This window comes from Drosophila willistoni, assembly GCF_018902025.1.
Source record: "Drosophila willistoni isolate 14030-0811.24 chromosome 2L unlocalized genomic scaffold, UCI_dwil_1.1 Seg168, whole genome shotgun sequence".
Taxonomy (NCBI): domain Eukaryota; kingdom Metazoa; phylum Arthropoda; class Insecta; order Diptera; family Drosophilidae; genus Drosophila; species Drosophila willistoni.
In genome coordinates, this window is record NW_025814047.1 from 17,670,580 (window position 1) to 17,697,687 (window position 27,108).

General features: G+C 38.2%; 1 protein-coding gene across 1 annotated transcript; it reads right to left on the reverse strand.

The window, feature by feature from the left end:
- Positions 1–447: 447 nt before the first annotated feature.
- On the reverse strand, positions 448–26,267 carry LOC124459899. Its single transcript, XM_047009679.1, has 4 exons — positions 25,934–26,267; positions 3,622–3,895; positions 2,247–3,424; positions 448–2,195 (listed from the first exon to the last, which is right to left on the reverse strand). The coding sequence occupies exons 1-4, from the start codon at positions 26,265–26,267 to the stop codon at positions 448–450; spliced, it is 3,534 nt and encodes a 1,177-aa protein (XP_046865635.1).
- Between the last annotated feature and the right edge of the window lie 841 nt (positions 26,268–27,108).

Consider the following 27,108-nt stretch of genomic DNA (forward strand, 5'->3'; position numbering starts at 1 on the left):
TCGTTCGATTCGGCCTACGACTCGTACAATTTCTCTTTCGTCAAGGAATGGGCTGTACCGGATCAATCGAGATTTAATTGATAACGGCTCTTGTTTATTAAGCTTTTCATAGTCCTTGGAAAAGCTCTTGCGTTGTGCGTGTTGCAGCAGTAGGCATCGTGCTGATTGTAACTCAACAGATGTAAGGAATGTTTTATCGGAGTGTGCACCTTTGCACCTAAGTCGCTCAATGAATCGGTAACAGTAGCTGGTTACCCTTAAGAGACGGCTCCAGGACGATAACTTGTTGATTAATAACTCGTGAATGCTGTCCTCAAGCATTCCATGAAGCACAGTAATTGGCTGGCGTCGTTCCTCAGTCGTCATGTCAGTAAAGCTTTGGCCGTGTGGTTCAGATAGTGGCCATTCCGATTGTGGTTTGGTAATCCAAGAGGGTCCGTTCCACCATTACTCATGATTCAACAACTGAGATAGACTTAGACCTCGTGATGCGCAGTCGGCAGGATTCTCTTCAGAGCGAACATGGTTCCAGCAGCGACGTGGGTAGTCCTCCACAATTTCAGCAACTCTATGACAAACATAGGTATTCCAACGACGGGGTGGCGATGATAACCAGTGCAAGACTATCTCCGAGTCAGTCCAGCAATGTGAGCTGGAAATGGGTATAGTTAGAGATTCTGTTACAAGTTTAAGTAATCGGCTAAGTAGAAGAGCGGCGTTGAGTTCAAGACGGGGAATAGAGATAGGCTTAAGCGGGGCTACTCGGGTCTTGGCAGCCACCAACCGACTCCGGTAACCATTCGTTGTACGAACGCGACTATAAATGACAGCGCCATAGGCTTGAGTGGATGCATCCGCGAAACCACAAAGTTCAATGTGCGGCGATGAAGCGGCTATGTATCGTGAAATTCGGCAGTGAGATAGCAGGGGTAATTCCTTTATGATTGCTTGCCATCGCCTTCGAAGAGTTTCCGGTATTGGGTCATCCCAGCTAATAGCGCTGAACCAGCATTCTTGGAATATTAGCTTTAACAAAACAGTGGTAGGCGCAACAAAGCCCAGTGGGTCGAAGACTTTTGACAGATCCGATAATAGCGCCCGTTTGCTAGGGGCCTGTTTGGTTGCAATCATCGGTGTACTAACTAAGAACTCATCTCGAACAGGATTCCAAGGAATGCCCAATATTTTAACGTTGTCCTCGATCGACGCATGTCCATGTAAACAATCTTCTTTTGGTATCGACTTCAAGAAACTCCAGCTGTTCGAACTCCATTTTCTCAACTTGAATTTTCCTTCATCTAATAAAGAAATCAGTTGATCTTTTAATTTCATAAGTTCGCCAACTGAATTGCATCCAGTTGGAATGTCATCCACGTATGCATCGCGCGCTAGGACTCGCGCGGCTAGTGGATATTTCGCTTCATAGTCTATGGCCAATTGTTTCAAAACCCGTACAGCTAAGAAGGGTGAAGGCGCTAATCCGTAGGTGACAGTACGCAATCGATAATGCTGCATAGGGTCCATTGTGGAACTGCGCCAGATGATCCGTTGATAGTTTGTATGATGGGGAGCAACCTCTATTTTGCGGAACATCTTTTCTATATCCAAACAGCATACATAACGATGTTGTCTGAATCGAAGGCAGACACCAAATAGATCTCGTTGAATGGGAGGCCCAATGTGAAGACGCTCATTGAGTGACACTCCGCTACTATCTTTTCCAGATCCATCAAACACCACTCGGCATTTGGTGGTGGTGCTTTCCGGTTTCAAGACGGCGTGATGCGGCAGATAGAAACAACCGTCGGGCTGCTCGTCGATCTGCTGTGTGTTGAGTAATTCCATATGACCGCTCTTCAGATACTCGTCCATGAAAGCGATATACTCTCTCTTGAGACTTGGGTCGCGACTAAACTTGCGTTCTAGTGACTGCAATCGGCTAACAGCTTGTGGAAGGGTTTCGCCAATTGGTGGCATTGGGTCTTTGAATGGGTATTCTACTACATACGTGCCAGTTTGGGAACGGGTGTGAGTGTTGATAAAGTGTTGCTCAGTCGGATCAAATATCTCCAATGTCGATGTTTTTGATGGAATGCTATCCATCTCCATGAACGATCGCACCTGCGAATCGAGGTCCAGGTGAACATGATGAGTGATTGCCAGTGATTGGTTTTCCCCGAATGTACTATATGGACCTGCAAGAGTCCAACCAAAAATTGTATTTAGTGCGATAGGAACGTTGTTACCAAAAGATCTTTGCTCTCCAGTACAGAATTTCCAGAGCTGATCAGATCCAAAAATGACATCTACCGCACCAACTGTGCCGAAAGATGGATCAGCTAAGGGTAACTTCAAAATTTCCTTCCATTGTGTTGAGCTCATGTCCACGTTTTGAGCTGGGAGAGCTGATGTAAGGGTGCTGACGATGTACGTCTCGACCTCAATGTTGTGATCCGAATTGCAAGAGCAGATTCGAAACTTTACGAGTCCTCTGGTGACGCCGGCTCTGTTAGCCGCGAGACCACGAACTGGAACTTTTGCATGGGTGCGTCGCATCCCAATCCGCTGGACAAATGATTCCGTTGCCAATGAGACTGTAGACCCAGTGTCAGATAGAGCTCGGCAAGTGAAGGTCTTGCCCCGAGCGTCTTTCACTGATGTAAGAATGGTTGGCAAAAGCGTTTGCGAACCTGCATACGGAATATTCTCCAGGGTGTAAAGAGAAACTCTCTTGCTGTGCTTTGTAACTGCTATTTGATGACCTCGTGTAGTTTGAACATGATGACTAATAATAGCCGGGGATTCATCGTTAGATCCTGGGCTCTCAGGCTGATGAACTCGCACCGCGCTATCTCTGAATTCACGGCCAGTCGTCTGCTGCGCTGCATGAATCAGGGTGTTATGCTTTCTTTGACATACTCGACATGTATTCTTTGAAGGACAGGTTGCAATCCTGTGGTTTGGGCTTAAACAGTTAAAGCACAAGCTGGCACTCCTCACGTGTGCGTGTCGTGCAGCTGCATCAAGTGCTCTGAATTGTTCACATCTTGATAGCGGATGAGCGTGCTGGCACAGGGTGCATGGCTCGATCAATGGCTGGGTTTCCGTGTTGACGTGATGAGTAGTAGCTATTCGTCGGCTGTGATTCGCTCGTGAAAGTTGGCTCGATTCCAACGTATCACCTCGGGAGAGCAGAAATTTGATAAAACTGTCGATCGTTACAGTGTAATCCTCAGATTCACTGTGCTCTGCCCATGCTTGCCGAGTGTTGTTGTCCACCTTTGCCAGTAGCACATGAATTAACCAGGGATCTCGATTCTCACACTCTAATGCTCTTAGTCCGCGAATTACTTCATCGGCTCCGTCAGCCAGCTTGCAAATCGCGCCAGAGTTGAGTACAGATGCCGTTGGGAGATTTAGAAAACTGTCAATGAATGAACGAATGATTACATGTCTCTTATTGTAACGTTGGACCAGCCTGTCCCAAGCCTCACTATAGTTATCGTTGGTCACGGCAATGTGTTTAATCAACGAAAACGCTTCGCCAGACAAATAAGATTTCAGATAGTGAAACTTCGACAACTGGTGAGATGCGGATCGCTGCCGATAGAACAAACAAACATATCCGAAAAATGTTGCCAGTACTCATAATTGCCCGAAAATGTTGGTAGTTTGATCCGTTCATAGTGCAAGTTCACGTGGGTTTGTGATACGTGACCTTCACGTGCCTCTGTTACAGAAAAACGGTTGTTGAGCGATCTGGCGTATTGCACTTGCAGCTCCTCCCGCGCAACACTCAACATCGAGTAAGTTGCGTAGTGCTTTTCCTCATATGGATCAATGTCCACGTCTGGATCTTCCCAGTCCGCAGTGTCTTTATATGTGTGCAACTCCTCTGTGAGTTGTAGAAACCGAAGGTAGTTTTCTTGCAGTTGTTGCAATCGTGTGTCATAACTTGCCACTGCGTGGGTTTTCTCGATGAATGTATTTGCATTGTGGTAAGCCCGCGTGATTTGGCTTTTGCAGTAAACACGTTTTTGCATAACTGTCTGCATCGCGAATGAGGTTAGACACGGTCTCTTCCAACTAAGTACCGTCTAACTTTACACAACTTGCAAAATATTGAAATAAATCAGCAGCTAGGATCCGGCTCGAAGAACCAAAAATTTTATATGTTCGGAAACCAACTGCCTAGTTAGACTGTTTAAGGCGATACCGCCTATTTGATTTATTGTTCAATATATTTGCAATTTGTATAAAGTTACAACCGGTCAATTCAATGGGTTTTCTAAACTAAGCTTTCTACCCGATATCGATTACATATCGATACCAGCGAACTCGATTACAGTTTCATGGTAATATGACACTGCAATTCGATAATTATCTTACTGCACTAACAATATGGAATACAAGTCAAATTTCTTATATGCTAACAATAATAATGCCTTTCGTTCAGAAACATATGTGGTTGTGCCTTTTTGCGTTTACACCAAATCCAGTATGCTTTCCTGAACTGATGTACTACTACCTGTGTTCCGATATGTTGTGCATCGACATGAATTTTATTGATCAGCATTCGAGTAAAGGTATGTTTGCCATCGAGAACAACTTTTTGTTTTACATATGTCGAAACCTCTTTTGCTCGTTTTATTCTGCTATCCATTCGCATTATTCCATTGTCATCCAGGTATACACAATATTTGGACAACCTCAATTTTGAAGAAGGCTTTCCGGTTTTTAGGCTGATTAGATCGTCCTGAAATAGTTGTTGCTGTACAACCGTCCACCAGACAGTTTCCGCCCATTTAATTTCGTCGACACTTAACTCATTCAATTTCGATTACATCATTTATTTATCTCCCAATCCAGGCAGTACTGCGAATCAATATATTGTACCCGAAAATTCTTTGTAGAAGTACCATTACGACCCCTGCTTGGTCGAATTCTTCTATAATGGGTTTTTGAAGATCCCAAGAAATTCGGGTCCCGTCAACCACCAATGAAGTTTATGCTCTGATATGTTGTCACGCGTTGACGTCAGCGATATTTTCATTTGTTGACAGCCAGTACGGCGGCCAACGTTTCCAGCTTAGGAATAGTTATATGGTTGATTGGAGAAACCCCTGCCTTAGATGCAATCATTGACATATCAAATTGACACATATCCTCCTAAACGTAGCTGCATCTAATATAGGCAACTGAAGAATATGCTTCTACACTTGTGTCATTAAATTAGTGCATTTCAACGCGGTCGGCGTTGTTCAGATTAGAGCTATAACACCTTGGAATTTTGGTGCCCTCCATTGATATTGATATTAATCCCTTTATCCAATTTCGCCATTTGTTTATTTGATCTCCCTTGATTTAGTCATCCCAGCCTATTCAAAACTCCCATACATCTCGCATAAGGATTCGTCCTTTAATTTTGACTGGTGTCATGAGTCCCAATGGGTCATATAGCGAATTAACTACTGACAATACATTTCTCTTTGTTGGTGTAACTTTGCCAGAAAGCAGATCATCTGTAACTTTATGCATTGCCGTAGTGGAGTACGTGAAGAAGTCGCCTTTTGCGTCCCACAATACTCCTAGTACCTTTTGTTGTACGTGCATTTTAATACCCTTGCAAAAAGGGTATATTAATTTTGGTCAGAAGTGTGCAACGCATAGAAGGAAGCATCTCCGACCATATAAAGTATATATATTCTTGATCAGCACGACGAGACGAGTTCAAATAGCCATGTCCGTCCGTCCGTCCGTCCGTCCGTCCGTCCGTCCGTCTGTCCGTCCGTCTGGATCAACGCAAACTCCTCCTAGACCGTTGGAGCTACAGAGCTGAAATTTTGCATGTAGGCTTGTATATACAGGCATTGTATATCTCGGATTCAGCCGGATCGGATCACTATATCATATAGCTCCCATACAAATGGCAAAGTCACGAACTGTGACTTTTCTTAATAACTTCGTTATTTTCTGAGCTATTGTCATGAAATTTAGTATTAGTGAGTTAATTACACATATAAACGACTGTGCCAAATTTGATCAAGATCGGGTGTCTATATCATATAGCTCCCATAGGAACGATCTTTCGAAAACAGTGACTTTTGTCAATAACTTCGTCACTTTTGACGCGATTGCTTTCAAATTAAACATTTGTTAGTTTAATATATCTGTTAATGACTGTGCCGAATTTGATGAATATCGGGTTACTATATCATATAGCTCCCATAGGAACGATCGGTTGAAAACAGTGACTTTGATCAATATCTTCGATATTTCCTATGCCAAGATTGTAGGCCGTTCTTTCGCAAACATTAGCCTTTTTGGCTTAAACGTTTTTCCACTTTGATGGCTTTAGGTAAGGAAAGAGTTACCAAAAAAGTTGCAAGGGTATACAAACTTTGACGCGGTCGAAGTTAGCCCCGGCCCTCTGTTTTCCCCTATCATTGCTGTAGACTTGTTCGCACTGAGAGTTTTGGAAATGGATTGCATCACTTCGTTGCTCATCTATAAATTTGCTAGCCTTGTAATTTTTAACAAATTAAGCCAGAAATTGTGAGCAAGTAGTTCCAAACAATATTGCTTGCATTTAAAATATTGATGGCTTTCTTTTTTGGTCAAGATCTCTCCATAAGAAACATTGTGCTGCAGTATCACATTCTGTAATGCTCACATGATTGAACATTTCGCGAATGTCTGCTACGACTGCTACCTCATGTAGCCGAAATCGTATCAAAATTCCTATTATAGACGTTGACCAGTCTGGGCAAGTAAGCAGGTTGCTATTGAGGGACGTACCGTTGCAAGTAGCCGCAGCGTCGAACACAAGTCGAACCTTGGCGGGCTTATTTTGTTGGTTGATAACAGCAAAATGTGGTAAAAACAACAGTTTTGGAGACTTGAGAACGTTAATGTCTGTCGGTAGTTTTATGTCATCCGATTTCCATACCAATCCAATTTCGTAGAAGTAACCCTTTTGTTTAATTGAACTTTCTGCCTTTGCTATTGCTAACCGCTCATCCACAGACCGTGTTTTGTCGATCTTTATTGTACAGGCACCGAAATTTTTTCAATACTGAATTGTTGCTTAATCATTTGTTGTAAAATGTGATGCTTGTAGATTGGTTTGTGCTGGTCCATGTACTACCCAGCCTAATTTGGTTTTAGATAACATTGGCCGATGCTCATTGCCATCTATAACGGCTCGTGCGGTAATTAATTTAGCATGGCGTTGTCCTATCAATACCATGGGTTGCCTATCCTGCAACTTCATGTAGTCTACCATATTTTTTGGTACACATTCTGTTAGCTTCTTATAGTCAAGTTGTTGTGTTGGTATTTTTAGATCGTTGACTAACCAAATTCCATTTAGCTGATGTTTCGGACCGTTTTTTCCACTTTTATTAATGGTTGCCGATTCCGCATCTGCCTCATATCTGTAGACACCACCTGTCCAAGTAAAACAAAATGGTTTTGCGTCACCCTTTATGCCAACTTCATTTGCCAAGCTCATTTCCATGATTGTGGAGGTGCTACCATCATCTAAGAATGCATCCGGTTCTTTCGAGCCGTTTTCGCCGTGTACTATGATTGGTACCATTTTGAGTAATGCAGATTCGGTAAATCAGATACGCATCCTGCGACGTTTATGGTGGCTGCAAGATTTACTTGTATGGGTCTTTTGTGCAGTAATGGGTTGTGAAACTTCTCACAATTGACAATTTTGCAGGCTTGTCTTTCGCTGCATTGACTTTTGTGGAATTTTAAACATCTGCAACACACTTTGTTATCGTTAGCTAAGTCGCTTCTTTTTTTAATATCTGCTTTTAAGAATACGTTGCACTTGCTTAGAGGGTGTTTTTCCTCGCTGCAAATAAAGCAAAATGCTTTTGGTTTTGGCTTTGGTTGGTTACCGCCTCTATTTCCAGTTGTTGGGATTGGCTCACTTTAAATTGCTCTACGAATTACAACTGCTGCTTAATTGATGTAACCTTTTTGAACAATGAGACATCTTGGATTAGATCTGCTTGTCTTTGTGCCCAATCAGCTAGCTTGTCAAATGAAGAATGAAGCGCGCTCGTTTGCATCTTGTAGATACGAGCCCCATTCTCGTAGATAGTTTTCGGACAGTTTTCCGATCATCATTGCTAGTAATCGTTGTGTGTCGATTAACCAGTTGTCAGTATATTCCAAATCAGAACTTATGTTTTGAACAGTATTATTAAATTCTTTGAAATTGTCAATATTATTGACCAGCTTTACTTGGCACGCTCTTGACATCAAGACTATTGCAATATTTTCGGCTCCACCATACGCTTTATCTAAGATCGATATGATTTTATCCGGATCTTTTGCAGAGATTGGTAGCAATGAAACCTTTTCCTTAGCCACTCCCTTTAGAGCTTTTGATAGTCGTTGAACATCTTTCTCTTTGGAGAATCCGTAATGTTTGCTCGTTTCAAATCGTTCGGACATGCGGGAAGAACAATCTGTTAGTGAGACTTTGGTTTTCAGAACATTTTTCTTAATTACCCGTGCTTCTTTTTCCGCTTGAAGAAGTTCTAGTTCCCTTTAAACTATAAGTATTTCATTGTGCATACTAGTTAAATCTATCTCTTAGTATCCGTTTGTTGTTTATAAGCTTTGTCTCCTTTTCGCACATTTTACGCTTGACGTCTACGTATGCTGTATCCACATTTTGTTTTGTTCCAGTATAACTAGTCGCTGCTCCAGAACTGTTGCATTAGACCCATCAGAGTCTTCGGTGCTGACAAATGATATGGCGTCAACAATTTTTGCCGCCAAATCATTTTTTGTCTCTTTCTCACCGACGCCGATGTCAAGAAACTCACAGACGCGCAATAAAGCATTTGCGCCAAGTTTCTTTGAGATTGCCTGCTCATGTTCTACCTTTTCAGCATTGTTAAAATTTAAAACTTTGAATGTACGAAGCTGTCGTTTTATCAATGTTTCCGTAAAAAATTTCAGGTAGATTGCAAAATGTACATCTCGTAGTGTTTGCGATTTCCACCAATCAATGCGGCCAAGCTGCTGTTTGCTCCACTACCACATTTTTGATTAGATGGTTTTTGTTTTGATTATGGACTGTAATTCTATCGCTGATTGCTTTTTAAGCTATCCGGCTCGAAGGACCACAATGTTATTTATATTTTCAGACGGTTATTAACTTTATTTGGATATTTTCTTAAAAGTATGTTTTACAATGTTCTTATTGTCGGCGTGGTCTTTTTTCAAGTGTGGCCGTATTCTGCTAAACTGAGAATACATTCAAATAACCGAAACTCAAATTACTAGATGTATCCATCTTGTTCGAGGCATCTAACTAACATACTAATAAGCTACGACAGTACATGTTTTTTACATTTGTTAATTGTTATCCTATATCATATACATACATACTAGACATCTGCATGAATGCATCCAAAAGGGCAAATTAATCATTCATTCTAAAAACGTGTACACCTTTTTTCTGTACAATTTTTAGTTGGTGCAAGTGTATACTGTACAAATTTTTTTGATTGACAGCTAGACTTCACACTCACTTCCATGTTGTACAGCAGTTAATGAGTACACTAAAATTGCTGTACAGCACTTTTACTGTATACTATATTAGTGTACAGTTCACTTACTGTACAGTCAGTATAGATTATTTGCTTAAAAAAATAAAAAAAATATATAAAAATAAAGAAAATAAATAAAAAATCAGAATGTCATATGCAAGAAAAGTTAGCCAATATAACTTTTAATATTACAAATTTATTTCAGAAAATAACTTATTACTTATATAAAACTTCAACATTTGAGTGCAAGAACATAATCTTATTCACCTTAACATCCGTGATTGCGATTTTACAGCGTTTGTAATGAATAAGGTTTTTGGCAACAGAGAAAGCTCTTCTTTATAACTTGCATAACTTCTTTATAACTTAATCTTAAAAAGTAAGGGAAATTGCTGATTGTTGTTTTTCCACCAACTCAGAACATCAAACTCTGCGTTATATGGAATATTTACATTTTGATATGTTCGAATTTCATTACTTATAATAGATTGAATATTATTATTATGGATGGGTTGTACATAATCGGCGAAAATATCATCTATTTCTTGGCTGGATGGAATAATGTTATAACTTTCTTCAGTTTGAGTTCTAAGCTGAATATTTATCATAATTGCTTCAAGATCTTCAATAGTCTTTTCCTTCTCCAATTCAGTAAAAAAAACTTACGCTTACGTTCGCATTTATTGCGTTTGCGTCATTTTCTTTGGCAGCCATGTCTTCGTTGTTCAAAATATTATACTCATCTGTACAAATGAATGACAAAAAGGAATCCCAGTTCCAGTGGTGAAAAACATGAAAAAAAGTGACATATTATGTACTCACTTACAAAGGGTACATTTATTACTGTCACTCACTCTAAGTGAGTACAGTATTTTTACTGTACTAGGTTCTTATAGCTACTCGAATATACTGTACAGCAGAGAATGAGTACAGTATTTTTAAGAACACTTAACTACTGTACAGTACTATGATGTTGGAAATGAATACATTCATGCAGACCTCTAATACATACGTCCCATTTTTTCGACTTAATCGCTTACTCATAAACTTGCACTTGACTTAAACTTAACATGTATCATTTTAGTGGTCAGTTCTATACCTTTTGAATAACAAAAAAAAGTTCCTGGACAATTAGGTTTAAGATATATTTTTGTAGTAGTTGTTGTAATCGACGACTTCAGATTATTGGGCACACGTCTTTCATTTGAATGTTCACTTTTGGTGTAAACTACTGCTATGTGAAGATCTGTAAACTGTACATTCTTACTCTTAATTCTAGCCAGTGTCTAAATAAAAACAGAAGGCCGGTGCTAACTTCTAACTTTTTTGTTAACTCTTTCCTTACCTTTAGCCATCATTATGGAAAAAAGGTTTATCTAAAAAGGCTAATGTTTGCGAATGAACGGCCTACAATCTTAGCATAGGATATAACGAAGATATTGATCAAAGAAATTCTTTTCCACCGATCGTTCCTATGGGAGCTATATGATATAATTACCCGATCTTTATCAAATTCGGCACAGTTATTAACAGATATATTAAACTAACAAATGTTTAGTTTAAAAGCAATCGCGTAAAAAGTAACAAAGTTAAAGACAAAAGTCAAAAGTGTTTTCGACCGATCGTTCCTATGGGAGCTATATGATATAGTCACTCGATCTTGATCAAATTTGGCATTGTTGTTTATAGGTGTAATAAACTTACCACTATTCAATTTCTCGACAATAGCTTAGAAAATAACAAAGTTCGTGACTTTGCTGTTTGTATGGCAGCGATATGATAAGTGGTCCGTTCCTCTTGAATCCAAGATATACAACGCCTACAGTATATACAAGCCTACATGCAAAATTTCAGCTCTGTAGCTCTTACGGTCTAGGAGGAGTTTGCGTTGATCCAGACCGACGGACAAACGGACGGACGGACGGACGGACATGGCTATTTGAACTAGTCTCGTCCTGCTGATCAAGAATATATATACTTTATATGGTCGGAGATGCTTCCTTCTATGCGTTGCACACTTTTGACCAAAATTAATATAACCTTTTTGCAAGGGTATAAAAAAAATTAACATTTGATCAATTTCATAATACCCTTTGTAAAGGTATAAAAACAACCGCAAATAAATGAAGTAAGTAAGTCGTCTCGCCGACTTAGGTATACCATCCACCAGCAAAACAAATATTTCAAATTTATAATAACTAATGCATTTACGCATTTTTAAAAAATTCTGTTCACATGCTTTTTACAAGCATATCTCAGGATCTCGCTGATCCAGACGGACGGTCGGACATGGCCATTTGAACTCGTTTGGTCTGCTGATCAAGAATATATATATTGTATATGGTCAGAAATGCTTCCTTCTAGGCGTTGCACACTTCTGTCCAAAAAAAAATACCCCTTTTTGCAAGGGTATACAAAATTTTTCTCTGTCTGTATGAAATGACAATGTCAGAGTTTTGCGCAACATTTATTTATTCGGACACCGTAGTCAAAAACAACAAATTTAGTTCTGTATTATTTTAATAGTTTAATGAACTTTCAATATGTAACATGTAGACTCTATTGCTTTTCTATTCTGCTCTTTAAATTTAAACTGTTTATATCTTAAGAATTACCTGGAATATCTCTGAGTATCGTTGCAGTTAGGCCTTTAAATGCTCCTTTTAGACCTTCTGTTTTAACAATATGCTTGAGGCACGCAACAGGCCCTTTGAACATCATACCATGGTCAATTTGCGATGCTAATTGAAGTCTGGTTTTTGCCAACTCCATTGGGGAACAAACGAATCCTTGAGCTATGCCAGCAATTGATCCCGCCCAAAAGTGGGTAATTAACTCATTTGGTTTTTCTGATAAGCGTTGTACGTTTCCGTAAACACCAAAAACAATTGCATTAACTAAACCGATTCCCATCATCGGGCTGCTAATTCCTCGATATAGTCCTTGTATATTATCCTTTAGTAAAATGGTTTTCAAACAATGAAATGTTCCATTATACTTCGGATGTTTTGGATCATCAGTTTGCAAATGTACTTTAACAGTGTCAAGCGGATGGCCCACGAGAACCCCGGCTGCGCCTGCAAAATAAATTTCATTTTAAAAAAAATACTAAAACAAAAAAAAGATTTTGCTGGTTTTTTTTTTTTTTAATTTTGGTAAAAGTCCTGTTTGTGATTTGCGTAGCTATTACTTATAAGATAAAAAAAATATAATCATAAAGTATTTATTTTCTTGATAAACATCAATAGCCGATTCGATCTAGCCATGTCTGTCTGTCCGCATGAACATCTATAACTCGGACCCTAAAATTAAGTGATTAAGTTTATTTCAAATTTTTTATTTGAACATCGATTTTACAAAAGTCCATAAGAGCTAGAGATATTAATTTTAGTTTGTATACTGGCTTAATACGTGCGCAGATTTCGATTGTTTAAACATTTTTACACGCCGATTTCCGCCAGCGCAAATTTAATAAAACTGATTTTCTCAATCGCTAAGAAAGTAAAGGTCACCAAATTTGGTAAGTAGATTTGCTTAGTATGCGAAGTGATCGAGTTGATTGAACATGTTTGCCATGCCCCACGGCCCCCATAATTTAGAAAAAACCTCTCGCAAGTTTTAGATTATCGAAATCAAATAAGCACACCTATTAGACTTACTAATTTCTACCAACCTACCAAATTCGATTGAAATTGGTCTATAAATACGCAAAATACACTTATTATACGTGTTTTACTATGCGGTCCATTAGGATAGAAGCGGCCTTAGGGAAGTGGAGGCGCTGGAGTAAGAGTAACCGAGATACCATATTTTATGAGGCATGTAAAAGGAAGGTATGAGACAAGTAGAAGAAGCGTTTTCGACCGAAGAAAGGAATCTTTTTCTGAACACAATTTCGGCTGTGTGACCATTCGATTAGTCCAATTTATTCCCACTTTTTCAAGCACACGTAAACGTATTTCGCCTATTTCGCGCTGAATGTTTGCTTCTAAGTTTTAAAAAGCTGCTGGCTTATTCGTATTGTCACATTGCAACAAAAAAAAAACTAATGGAGTTAAATCACTTGATCGAGGAAGATTATTTTAGATTAAGTGCTATTATGTGCACCGTAATATAGCCGAAGAGCTTATAAGCTGGGCAAACAGTGTGCGAATATTTGAACAAATTTGAACGGAGTCAGTCTAGTCCAAAAATCTTAGATAGCGTGGGGCAATACGGTTTCCGGTCTGAGATAGTAGATCGTCGGGTGTGTTATCAGTATGATGACGTCATAAGATAAGGTCACTTGAATGATGACGACGTTGTTATCAGGGTCTGTAGTCGTGGGGTCAGGGGGTCGTGGGCGTTGTGTGTGTTGTGTATAATTTGTGTATATATGTGAATGGGAAAATTAAACTTGCGGTCAACAACAAAATCGTCAGTAAAACAACAAACCTCACTTACGGTGTTGTAAAAATTTATGTATACAACACAAATAAACCCAAGATTAAGTTCGAATTAAAATAATTTTTGCAGATGTCCTATGCAGTCTCCCAACGCGATTTTCGGAGTTCAGAAGAAAATACAGTAATTAAAAAATGGAAAAGTATTGTGATGTGTGTGAAATTAATGTGAATAGCGCAAGACTGAACTATAACCCAAGAACAAATGCGCATAGAACAAACGCGTGTAAGCCCTTGGATTCACGAGTAAAGCAAATCTTCAGCGTTTTTCAAAACCGCATTTATTATGAGAGTGTTAATAAAACTAAGATTCAAATTTAGCTTTCTGCTCTCTGACGTGACGGTCGTGTTTTTGCATAGCTCCTGAGTTTTTATTAATATTTATTGTTTTTTCTCAATTTTTAATTGTGCTTAATTTGTTTACACTTCCGCTGGTGTTGTTCGCTTGACTCCCTTGTGTTTTATTTCCATAATTCGCCAAATTAATCAGTTTAAACAGTTTTTTCTTTTTCGTGATTAGTGTTTGGTGCAATTACATATTTTTTTTTTTCTTTTTTTTTTCTCTTTCGTCATTGCTTCTGCAGTTGCTCCCCTCATCGCCCCCATCATACCATCAGTGCTAGTGGCTTTGTTGTTCTCTCTGCTTTGTGCTTGTGCTTAGCTTCTCTCCCGCGTAAGCATTTTTGTAAGGACGCCTCTCAAAGCTCGGCTTATAACTGTTCTTGCACTCTCTCTTGTGCTGTGCACTCTAGCTGTCTCTTTGTTTTATTTGTAATTATTGATTATTTATCAATAATTATCTTTGTGCTGTGAATTTAATTTTTCTATATATTCTTATATATATACAATTTTTTTGCCTTTCTTTCGGCTTTTCAATGGCTTGTTGTCTACCTAATTGCAAACATTCTGATCGTTTTGATGATCAGTATAGAGCAATATCTTGTTGGCTCTGCGATAATCTTATTCACTTAAAATGTGCTGGCCTCAATGGCCGCGACTACGACAAATTTTCTGGTTTGTCTGTGTCTAAGCCTGAGCTTGGCTTAATGCGATGGACTTGCCCATCTTGTGCCAGCCAGCAGCTTGATTTTAACCGTATGTATAGGGATCTTCGTTTAAGGTTTCTTTCTTTAAACAAACTGGCCAAACTGCTGTCAAACGAGTGTGACTCTAGCGTTCAATTATTGTCGCAATTCAAATTTGTTCCACCTTCTGAGAAATTGCGCAAGAAATGTACCCTTGAGTTGCCTCGTAAGCAGTCGCCAGCTCTCTCTATTACTTCCTCTCCGATTTTACTTTCGCCTACACCATCTTCTTGTCCCTCTTTATGCTCTTCTTTTCAGATTGAAGTACCCATTACAAGCCCTGGTGTACCTCAATCTATCCCTCACGGGAACTCTGATCAATCACAGGATCATGCCGGCTCTCAATCACTTGCGGATCCCAATGCTCCTCCGCCTCCACTAACTGTAGTGCCTCATCGCAAACAATTATTTATTTCTAGGCTTGCTCCAGATACTTCTGAGTCGTCTGTGGCAGCTTACATTGGTAATATTTGCCCTGCTAAGGTTTTAATTCAAAAGTTTAAGTTTTCTAGGCCTCGCGAAATCTCCTCTTTTAAAATTACAGTACCAAATGAGTACTTCTCAGCTATGGTTGACCCTAATTTTTGGCCAGAGGGCCTAGTTGTACACGAGTTTGCGCCCAATAAGCGCTCTCGTCCGTTGCCTGTCCACCTTCCTACTTTATCTTCTGCTTCAAAAAACTAATAACGTCTAGTCTTTGCATTCATTATCAAAATGTAAGAGGACTTCTTACCAAGCTGTCGAACCTTTTCTGTGATAGCCAAACCTTTTCAGCTGACATATTAGCTTTCTCTGAAACTTGGCTTAACTCCTCTGTTCTAGATAATGAAATTCTTTCTAATAATTTTATTTCTTATAGGCTTGATCGTGTTGGTCGTCGTGGCGGTGGAGTACTCATTGCTGTAAACTCGAATCTGTCTTCAAGTGTTGTGCCGATTGATCTCCCCTTAGGTGTTGAGTTTATTTGCGTCGAAGTTACATGTTCTAACTTTAGCCTATATATCTCTTGTTCTTATATTCCTCCAGCTTCTGATATCATGATCTACGTGCACCATGCTGATGCTTTACGAACTATTTTTGGTCGTCTTAAAGATCGGGATGTTCTTATAGTTTTAGGTGATTTTAACTTGCCTAATATTTCTTGGCTTGTTGATGATAATCTATCTTTCTTAATTCCTTCATCTCAACATGTTTTTCTTGATAGCCTACTTGAATGTCCACTATATCAGTTGAATTCTTTCCTTAACTGTTCTAAAAGAATCCTTGATCTTGTTTTTGTCTCTGATCCCACTGTTAGTGCTGTATCGCAAACACAGCCACTAGTGAAACCTGAAGATCCTTATCATCCTACCATTGAAGTTACTATTTCTTACAATTCCGTTACTAATTTATTTAAAAACATCTCAAATTCTCGTCGTAGATGTTTTCGTAAAACAAATTTCAATCTTCTTAACAGCCTTATTTTCTCTTTTGATTGGTCGTTTCTATTTGAGGCCTGCGATATAGATTGTGCAGTGAAGTTTTTCTATTCTGCTCTTAATTCTCTAATTGATAAAAGCGTTCCTTATGTGAATGTCTCTACCGTCTCCAGCTCGCCAGTCTGGTTCACACGAAGGCTCTCCAATCTTCGTAACATTAAATCGAGATATTTTAAAAGATTTAAAAAAACTGGTTCGCGACTTGACTATGCAAATTATTGTATAGCCAAATCTCAATTTTGTCTCTTAAATACTCAATGCTACAACAATTATCTCGTTCGCTGTAAGGCTGAATTTTATAATAACCCCAAAAGATTTTACAACTTTGTCAATTCCAAAAGACGCTCTAATGTCCTACCTTCCACCTTCAGACTTAACGACCAGTCTGCTAATAATGATTTATATATTGCAGATCTGTTTGCTAAATTTTTTCAGTCGACATATTCTACTACTGTTTCGGATCCCACACCCTATCCCTTTTCAATCCCACATTTAAATTGTATGTTTTTTCCCAGTATTACTGAAGACTGTATTCTCTCTAGCTTGTCATCTATGAAGTCTTCCTTCGTTCCCGGGCCTGATGATATACCTAGTTGCATCCTTAAAATGTGTTCTATTTCCCTATCTAAGCCTTTAGCTCGGTTATTCTTTATATCGAGTGAGACTTGTAGATTTCCTGATATTTGGAAGGAGTCTTTTATTATTCCGCTTTTTAAAAAGGGTAGCAAATCGGATGTTTCCAACTACCGTGGCATTGCCAAACTTTCGGCAATACCTAAACTGTTTGAGAAAATTATTACGTCTTCTCTTCAACATCTATCCAGATCCACTATTTCTCCTTGTCAGCATGGTTTCATGAAAGGTCGTTCGTCGCTTGCCAACCTTTTAGAATTGACTACCCTTGTACACCATGGCTTCCGTAAAAAGTGTCAAACTGATGTTATTTATACTGACTTCAGTAAGGCTTTTGATACGGTTGATCATTCTTTGCTTCTCGCGAAACTTAACATCATGGGTTTTTCACCAAAATTATTGGGTTGGTTAAAGTCGTATCTTATTGGCAGAACCCAAAAGGTGTCTTTTCGTTCCTCGATATCTAAAACTGTTCGAGTTACGTCAGGTGTACCCCAAGGCAGTCATCTGGGCCCACTATTATTTACATTGTTTATAAATGATTTGCCTTTGGCCTTGGCGCATTCACGCGTGCTCATGTTTGCGGATGACGTCAAGATTTGTTATTCCTATAATGATCCTTCTTTCCAACAGTACTTGCAATCAGATCTCGATGCGTTCTGTGATTGGTGCCACGTTAATAAATTACACCTTAATGCCTCTAAGTGTTCTTTTATGACTTTCAGTCGTTTGTCTCCGCTCCTAGCTCATTACTCTATTAAGTCTGTTCTGTTAGATTGTGTTCCATCATTCAAGGACTTAGGCGTTATGTTTGACCCTAAACTTTCATTTAATGTTCATATTTCTTCAATTGTCAACAGAGCAAGCTGCCTTCTCGGCTTCATTAAACGTTGGGCCAAAGAATTTGATGATCCCTATGTAACAAAGGTTTTATACACTTCGTTAGTTCGCCCTACTCTAGAATATTGCTCGCCAGTGTGGAACCCGCAATATGATGTTCACCAGCGTAGTATTGAATCGGTACAGAAGCAATTCCTTAAGTTTGCGCTACGCGGTCTAAATTGGGACCCGGGTCTTCGCCTACCTTCTTATTCTGACAGACTTCTTCTTATTAATCTTCCTTCACTTTATAACCGTAGGCTTGTTTTTGGTATTCTCTTTCTCCATAAACTAGTCAACGGCGAAGTCATTTCTATCAATTTACTAGATACGCTGTATTTTTGTGTTCCCTCACGTCGGACCAGAAACTTTTTTCCTATTCACCTTAGTAGATGTCTGACTAACTACTCTCTTCACGAACCTCTTCGTGTTCTTTGCCAATCTTTTAACAACCTTTCTCACCTTATCTCTCCTCATCTTTCTGTCACTTCTCTTCGCGCTATACTTTTTAATCATCTACAGCGAAACCAATGAAAATATTCTGGACTTGGATTGGCTGCAACTCATCCCTGGCCACATTGGCTGTGAATCGGGGCATAGCTGGCACCTTGTGCAAATAAAACACCTCCACCGGGCCGGAGATGTTTAGTTGTGTATAAAGCTAAGCTACCTTCTTCATTTAATTACTATCTGTCTTTAGCTTAAGCTTTTTCGTCGACTGCTGTGTTGGTTGACGTAAATAAATAAATAAATAAATAAAGACTAGCGGATAAGGACTAGAACTACCTGAAGACTTTCTTGCGGAAGCATTAGATTCTTTGTTGCCAATATTGGAGAGATGGCTAAGCATCAATACTACATGCAAAATTAATTTCGAACTCTTCATCGAATACATGAAGATAAAAGATGATAAAATGAGTGTAATGATGAAGTCTCATTAGACTTCAATAAAGGTGATTACACTCAAAAATGAATTGGAAGAAATATGAGACTATAAAGATTGCCACTAAAATGGATGAATTTCAAGAACACGATAGTAGTTGGACATAAAAAAGATACTTTTTGTTGAAATGAATCTAAATAAGTATCAACCTCTGAAAGTTTCGAGTTGATGATTTTTGCTTCAAGTGTGCTTTAATATCTGCTTTGAAGCCTGCATAATTTTATCGTAACAGATGAAGATGCTTTATATAAAACTACTGATATAAGAAGTTCAGTAATTGATATAAATGGTTTACTGACACTAAATTTCACTAATCTAAACTTCCCACTTAGAATGAGAAACATCAAGAAATTTCAGAAGCAAAATGAAATAATTATAAACGTTTCTGGCTATGATGAGGAGGAGAGAAGTATAATTAGACCTCTATATGTATATATGTACATAACTTCGAAGACACAGTCCAAACATGTAAATCTGCTGACTGTTGAGGGAGAATTTATCTAATAAAAACTATTTCAAGATTTAAATATTTTTTACGTACTGCGTCTTCTGATTGCTTGCCTGATGGCGAATTTTTGTCCCTTTTACCTACTTAGCGGCCTTTTGCATCAAAAGAAAGAGAGGGAAATAGTTGGGCTGTTGAAAACACAGAAACAGAAAAAAACACCTTTTTTGCAAGGCAACAAAGTCTATCTATTTTTAATCCGATTTTGAGCAATATCTCTCATTCGACAGGAAATTTAATTCACTATCTTTCATAGTTCAAGTGTAGTTATACTTTAGTGTGTGTTAGTGGCGTAAAGTGATGTCAAGCAGAGAGACCAACTCATACAAAATTGAATTTTTCAATTGGCTCCAAAATGGACCCTGGGGCCAAATTAAAAATTTGTGGTATGCAGTTTATCTTAGTTTTACTAGATCTAAAACTTGTTCTTTGAGTGCAAAGGTGTACGAAAAATGGTTTTGAAAATGTGTCTTTTTTTTTTGCCGGTTCCGAATTTGGGAACTTTTTATCAAAACCCATTTTAAAAAAAACCCATCAAAGATATGCCCACGAAATTTACAGAACATCATCTCAATAGAATAACCAATTGAACGTTATAAATTAACTTATCAAAACTTTTCACTAACATTAAGTAACAATCGAATGAAATCAGAATTTAAGGTAAAAAAAAAATGTACCCAAATAATTTGCCGCCACAGTATGTGCATTTACTTAAATAAACAAATATGCTTATTTTACTATACACTATGGACACTGTCTCTAATCGAGCTCTCTAGTCCTGATTTAAATTTGAATTTCATTTTGTGAATTCATTAATCTTTACTTACTAAGGATAAGTATAACAGTACAGTAGAAATCGAGAAAAGAGAAACTTTGCTTGAGACTTAAAACTAACATTATTAACTAAGGGGAGAAGAAAAAGGACGGAGGAGACCACCAACATTTGCTGGCGGTATACATGGAGAGATTTTTATCTAAAATGGATATAGTACAATCGAATCTTTTATTTTGGTGTGTTATATCCTTATGTTCTACTATTTTACAATTAGCCCTTCTGAAAATAGGATAAATAATTGGTATACACAAATTGTTTTGAATATAATTGTTTTCGTCGAGGTATAGAAATATTTCTGGGGGTGTAAACCCGTTGCTTAGAGAAGGGCCTTTTATTAAGGTATTTTCCGAAATATCTAAACATCTTCTGACATGGTTTCTTATCAAATTTATTATCTATACGTCGATTCTGCAAATTGCTGCTGCCTTGTAAAGTACTTCGTTTGAGTAAAATTTAATATACATACTTGTCGGAGTTCTGTACAAGGATGTACAGGCCCTTAGTATTTTCCTTTCAAATTTGCGAATTCTTTCCATATAGGAAGGAGATGTATTCCACCATATAGGGCAGCTATAGGTTAATATTGGCCTGATCAGCCTGATGTATCCTGATTTATCCTATTTATTGTATCGCCAGAGTGAAATATAACGATGTCATCAGGGTAGGCAATAATATTATCAATCCTATTCATTAAGTCCAAGATATATAAATTAAATAGTGTAGGCGCATTTGCCGTACCCTGTTGTAAGCCGTTTTTGACAGAAAACTCTTTATCACTAAGTACCTGGTTGATGTGAACCTTGAATTTCTTATTTCTTAACATATTGTCTATTAAAATCATTGTATAAAGAGGAAATTTGAAACTCAAAGTCTATAAAACATGCTCCCGTTACAAATTTATTCCATGCCCAGTTAATTTCTGAGGTAAGCAGATTTATTGCATGGATTGTTGAGTGCGCGTGCTTGAATCCGAACTGTTTATCACTGGTTAGATTTAGTTTCTCTATAATATGTTAGGAAGCAAACTAATGGGTCTTAAGTTTTCTATGTGGTTTTTGTGTTGTTTCGAGCTCTCTAGTCCTGATTTAAATTTGAATTTCATTTTGTGAATTCATTAATCTTTACTTACTAAGGATAAGTATAACAGTACAGTAGAAATCGAGAAAAGAGAAACTTTGCTTGAGACTTAAAACTAACATTATTAACTAAGGGGAGAAGAAAAAGGACGGAGGAGACCACCAACATTTGCTGGCGGTATACATGGAGAGATTTTTATCTAAAATGGATATAGTACAATCGAATCTTTTATTTTGGTGTGTTATATCCTTATGTTCTACTATTTTACAATTAGCCCTTCTGAAAATAGGATAAATAATTGGTATACACAAATTGTTTTGAATATAATTGTTTTCGTCGAGGTATAGAAATATTTCTGGGGGTGTAAACCCGTTGCTTAGAGAAGGGCCTTTTATTAAGGTATTTTCCGAAATATCTAAACATCTTCTGACATGGTTTCTTATCAAATTTATTATCTATACGTCGATTCTGCAAATTGCTGCTGCCTTGTAAAGTACTTCGTTTGAGTAAAATTTAATATACATACTTGTCGGAGTTCTGTACAAGGATGTACAGGCCCTTAGTATTTTCCTTTCAAATTTGCGAATTCTTTCCATATAGGAAGGAGATGTATTCCACCATATAGGGCAGCTATAGGTTAATATTGGCCTGATCAGCCTGATGTATCCTGATTTATCCTATTTATTGTATCGCCAGAGTGAAATATAACGATGTCATCAGGGTAGGCAATAATATTATCAATCCTATTCATTAAGTCCAAGATATATAAATTAAATAGTGTAGGCGCATTTGCCGTACCCTGTTGTAAGCCGTTTTTGACAGAAAACTCTTTATCACTAAGTACCTGGTTGATGTGAACCTTGAATTTCTTATTTCTTAACATATTGTCTATTAAAATCATTGTATAAAGAGGAAATTTGAAACTCAAAGTCTATAAAACATGCTCCCGTTACAAATTTATTCCATGCCCAGTTAATTTCTGAGGTAAGCAGATTTATTGCATGGATTGTTGAGTGCGCGTGCTTGAATCCGAACTGTTTATCACTGGTTAGATTTAGTTTCTCTATAATATGTTAGGAAGCAAACTAATGGGTCTTAAGTTTTCTATGTGGTTTTTGTGTTGTTTTTTTTTTTTGAATGACAATTAGTTTAGCCGTATTCTATTGATTTGGGAAATATGAGTTGCTTAACATATTATTAAATAATGTTCAAAACTCAAGTTGAACCTCTTCTGCCAAATTTTTTAGAATAATATTAGGAATCCCGTCTAAACCTGAAGATAATTTACCGCGCAGCTTACCAAAGATAATATTAAGCACGTTAGCCTCAATAAAATAAGAATCCGTTTGATCCGCTTTAACCCATTTTGGACCACTGTTTGACTTTTCGAACAGCAAGTTTTGTATGTTTTCAAAGATTCTGTATTTTATTTGACTATATTTTAATCAAAGGGAAGTATATACTCTTATATAGTTAGTTCCACAAAAATTACATTGAATAAACCTTCAAATCCATTTTTTGAACCAGTTTCATCCCAAACTAATGTTTTATTTTTCAAAAGTCATTTTGCAACTTAATCAGCCCGGTCCAAAATGGGTTAAGGTTGTCCCCTTTTCTTACAGGACTAAAGGAAATCGTCGATTTGGCATTTACATAAGAAGTTTGTATTTCTAAAAACTCTTTGTACGCCGTATCGACCATGCGGTGCATTTCAATGTTCGTATCAATCTGTTTTGCAGAGTCAACGGATTGAAAGTGACAACCGATGACGTTTCCTATCCCTTTTTCATTTGTGATAAGGTAATTGTTATGGGCATCTAGTTTTAGATTATTGAGAACCAGGCCAGCTTCCTGGATAATGCTAGCGCGCGCTGGATGAACACTAATGATGCTGGTTGAGATCTCATCTATTTTTAGGAAGTTGTGCTTAACCTTAGCAAATTTTTACTGAGTATTTGGGGGTTATATGTTTATTTTATTTTCAATTTCAGAGTTAATCTTGGATTTTATGCAGTTTTGTAACATCTTGTTAACCAATTGTAATTCTGTTTTTAATAGTTGTAAGTCTAACTCAAAAAGATATATTTCTAATCTATTGCTCTTTTTAATAATAGTTAATATTTTGAATTTATCATTTGTTTCAAGTAAAAATAAAACGTAGTTTTTAATTTATTTTTTCTCCGATATATTTCGGTTGCGCAGCGGCAACCGTCTTCACGGCAACTACAATAAAATACAAGAACATTTAACAATTATGTGACATTTAACAATCTTGTAACATATATTGTTTAACACGGCAGCACTGTTCGACGTGGAGTTAAGAACTAATTCTTGTCAAGTAAATGTCACAAATGTCAGATTTGTGTTGGGAAATCCTAGTTTTTAATATCGATTTGGTCGTCCTTACGTCTTATTGTACGGTATGTTTCCTTGTCCATTGCATAGAATTTTGAATATTACATTGGTTCTATTTGTCATCTCTATCTTGGATTTTGTTTTGTTGAATATATGTTTGAGGGTATTGTCAGGTTTGTGTGCTATTTATTTTCGATCTTTGTCATAACATTCCGAATGTGATAGTCTTTCTGATAATTTAGGTACATAAGTGACAGATAAGAAGGTTTTCTCATTCTTAGTCGAAGCTTTTTGAAAAGGTCCTGCAGATCCGACTAAACTCATTTCTGTCATCGGAGAACACAATCCCTTCACACCAGTTCGGCTTCCGTCAATCGTCGGTTCGTGGTTAGATATATTTCTATCGCTACCATGTATTTACGTAATTTTACGCGCGGTAAAATTTAAATTTGTTCTTTCCTTGGGATTTGTGAAAGTCCCTCCTCTTTAGGTCTTCGTAGCTCTACTACACAGTAGGAATAGAAGAATTTGCTCAAAATTTTTTACGAATGAGTAAATTTAATTTCCAATAGAAGTTAAAAAGAATTGTTGCTCTTTAAAATAAAATTTATAGCGGACGTTGACGATACTATGCGCAGTACGTTCAAGTGGCCCCTACGACACCAGGACAAAGCCTGTAATGGGCGAGCCCCAGCAGATAGCTGCCCACCTCCCACCCGACCGACCGAGGGGTGCAGCCGTATAACGCACGGCACGAATCGCGTGGACAAATACACAATACAAAAAACAGACAAACAAATAATACTATAGCTATCTATTAACTAAATGGGATAGGATAGATGTTTTAAGCATATTAATAGAAAACTCTGAGCCGATTACAGGGTATAGAAGGTTGTAATCAGAGCAGAGGACCCTAAAAGGTTCATGCTGGCATAGTTAGAAGAACAAGGATTAAGGGATAAAGGTATCAAAGGATGTCTACTCCGTCTACATGGTACCGACAGATTTACCTGAGCTAATAACTCAGGCGAGTCGATATCACCAATTAGGGGCTTGTGCATAAAAATAACACCAAGAATAATTCTACGGCTAGTTAGGGAAGAAAGGTTAATCAAGAGAAGTCTACTAGAATACGAAGGCAAATTGACATTGCGATCCCAGCTTAAGCCACGAAGAGCAAATAGCAACAACTGCGTTTGAACGGATGGTGCGACTCATATTGAGGTGACCAAATGCAAGATCCATACTCTAAAATAGGACGGACAAGCGAAGTAAAATGAACTTTAGTTGTATAGGGGTTGTTAATTATATTTTAGACGCTTATAAACTTTATTTTGACTTTTTCTTAATAGTATGTTTTACTATGTTCTTATTGTCGGCGTGGTCTTTTTTCGAGTGTGGCCGTATCTTGTTAAACTGAGAATACATCGAAATCATCGAAACTTAAAATACTAGATGTATCGATATTGATCGACATAGCGGCCCCTAGTGCGGAATCCCTTTTTTGAGCTCGATCCTTCTCATCGTAGCGGTTGACTCGTATTTTGCATAGACGTTGACCGGGCGACGATACGGGTTTTTAGCCGTCTTCAATTCGACTACGCGTACCATTCCATCTTCACCTGGAAAAACTTTCATAACTCGACCGAGCGGCAATTCGCCACACGGGGTGTTGTCTTTCATAACAAGTATGTCGTCGACCTCCAAGTTTGGCATATCTTTATGCCATTTCTCCCGATGTATAAGTGTGGGAAGATATTCTTTAATGAAACGTTTCCAGAAAGAGTCTATCTCGTACTGCGAGATTCTCCAAGCTCGTTTTTCCATCATATTAGAAGTAAAGTTGCCTGGGCCATGGAGTATGCAGCTTTGCGGGATACAAATATCGTTTGGACACAGACCAAGTTCGTTATCGGGGTCATCAGATTCCAGTATATATGGTCTGCTGTTGACCAGATATTCTGCCTGCATAAAAATTGTTTGCAACGTTTCATCGCTGGGATTTGCGTTTACTGTTAAAATTGCTTCAATTGCCCGTTTAAAACAGCCTACTAGTCGCTCCCAGTAGCCTCCGAAATTTGGTGCATTTGCTGGAATGAAATTCCAAATTATTTTAATACTTGCCAAATACTCTTTCACGGCACACTCATCCAGGTCCTCTAGGGCTTCTTGTAACTCTCGTGCTGCTCCGCGAAAATTTGTGCCATTGTCTGACCATATGATTTGTATAGGTCCACGTCGAGCCATCATGCTACGAACTAGGGAGTGGGCTATCTCCACGTTGATTGCTGTGGTAGTCAGGCATGTGAATATTACTCCGTACCGCTTGAGGAGGTGTTTTGAGGCTCGAGTTCCTCTTTCTGCTTTGGTGTAAAATGGACCGAAGTAATCGACGCCTGTTGCTGTAAATGGTTTTTTGTGGGTGAAAAACCTTTCTTCGGGCAGAAATCCCATTTTTGGTGTTTGTGGTTTTGCCTTTTTGCGTTTACACCAAACACAAGCATTGATCGTCGTTCTGATGATTCTATTTAATTTTGGCATCCAGTATGCCTTCCTGAACTGATGTACTACTACCTGTGTTCCGACATGTTGTGCGTCGACATGAATTTTATTGATCAGCATCCGAGTAAAGATATGTTTGCCATCGAGAACAGCTGGGCTTTTGGTATATGTCGATACCTCTTTTGCACGTTCTATTCTGCTATCCACTAGCATTATGCCATTGTCATCCAGGTATACACAATATTTTGACAACCTCAATATTAAAGAAGGCTTTCCGGTTTTTAGGCTGATTAGATCGTCCTGAAATAGTTGTTGCTGTACAACCGTCCACCAGACAGTTTCCGCCCATTCAATTTCGCCGACAGTTAACTCATTCAATTTTCGATTACCTTTTAACCGTTTCGTTAAGTTATTTATGTATCTCCCAATCCAGGCAGTACTGCGAATCAATATATTGTATCCGGAAATTCTTTGTATGAGTATATCCATTGGATGTTCCATCTCTTGAAGTACCATTACGACCCCTGTTTGGTCGTATCTTCTATAATGGGTTTTTGAAGATCCCATATGGATTCGGGTCTTTGAAAAAAATCGGGTCCCGTCAACCACCAATGAAGTTTATGCTCTGATATGTTGTCACGCGTTATGACGTCAGCGATGTTTTCATTTGTTGATAGCCAGCGCCACTCTGATCTTACAGATTTTTCACAAATCTAACCTATTCGATTTGCGACAAAAACGTCCATACGTTTATCGCTGTTAATTCAGGTAAGAACCGTACGTGAATCAGTCC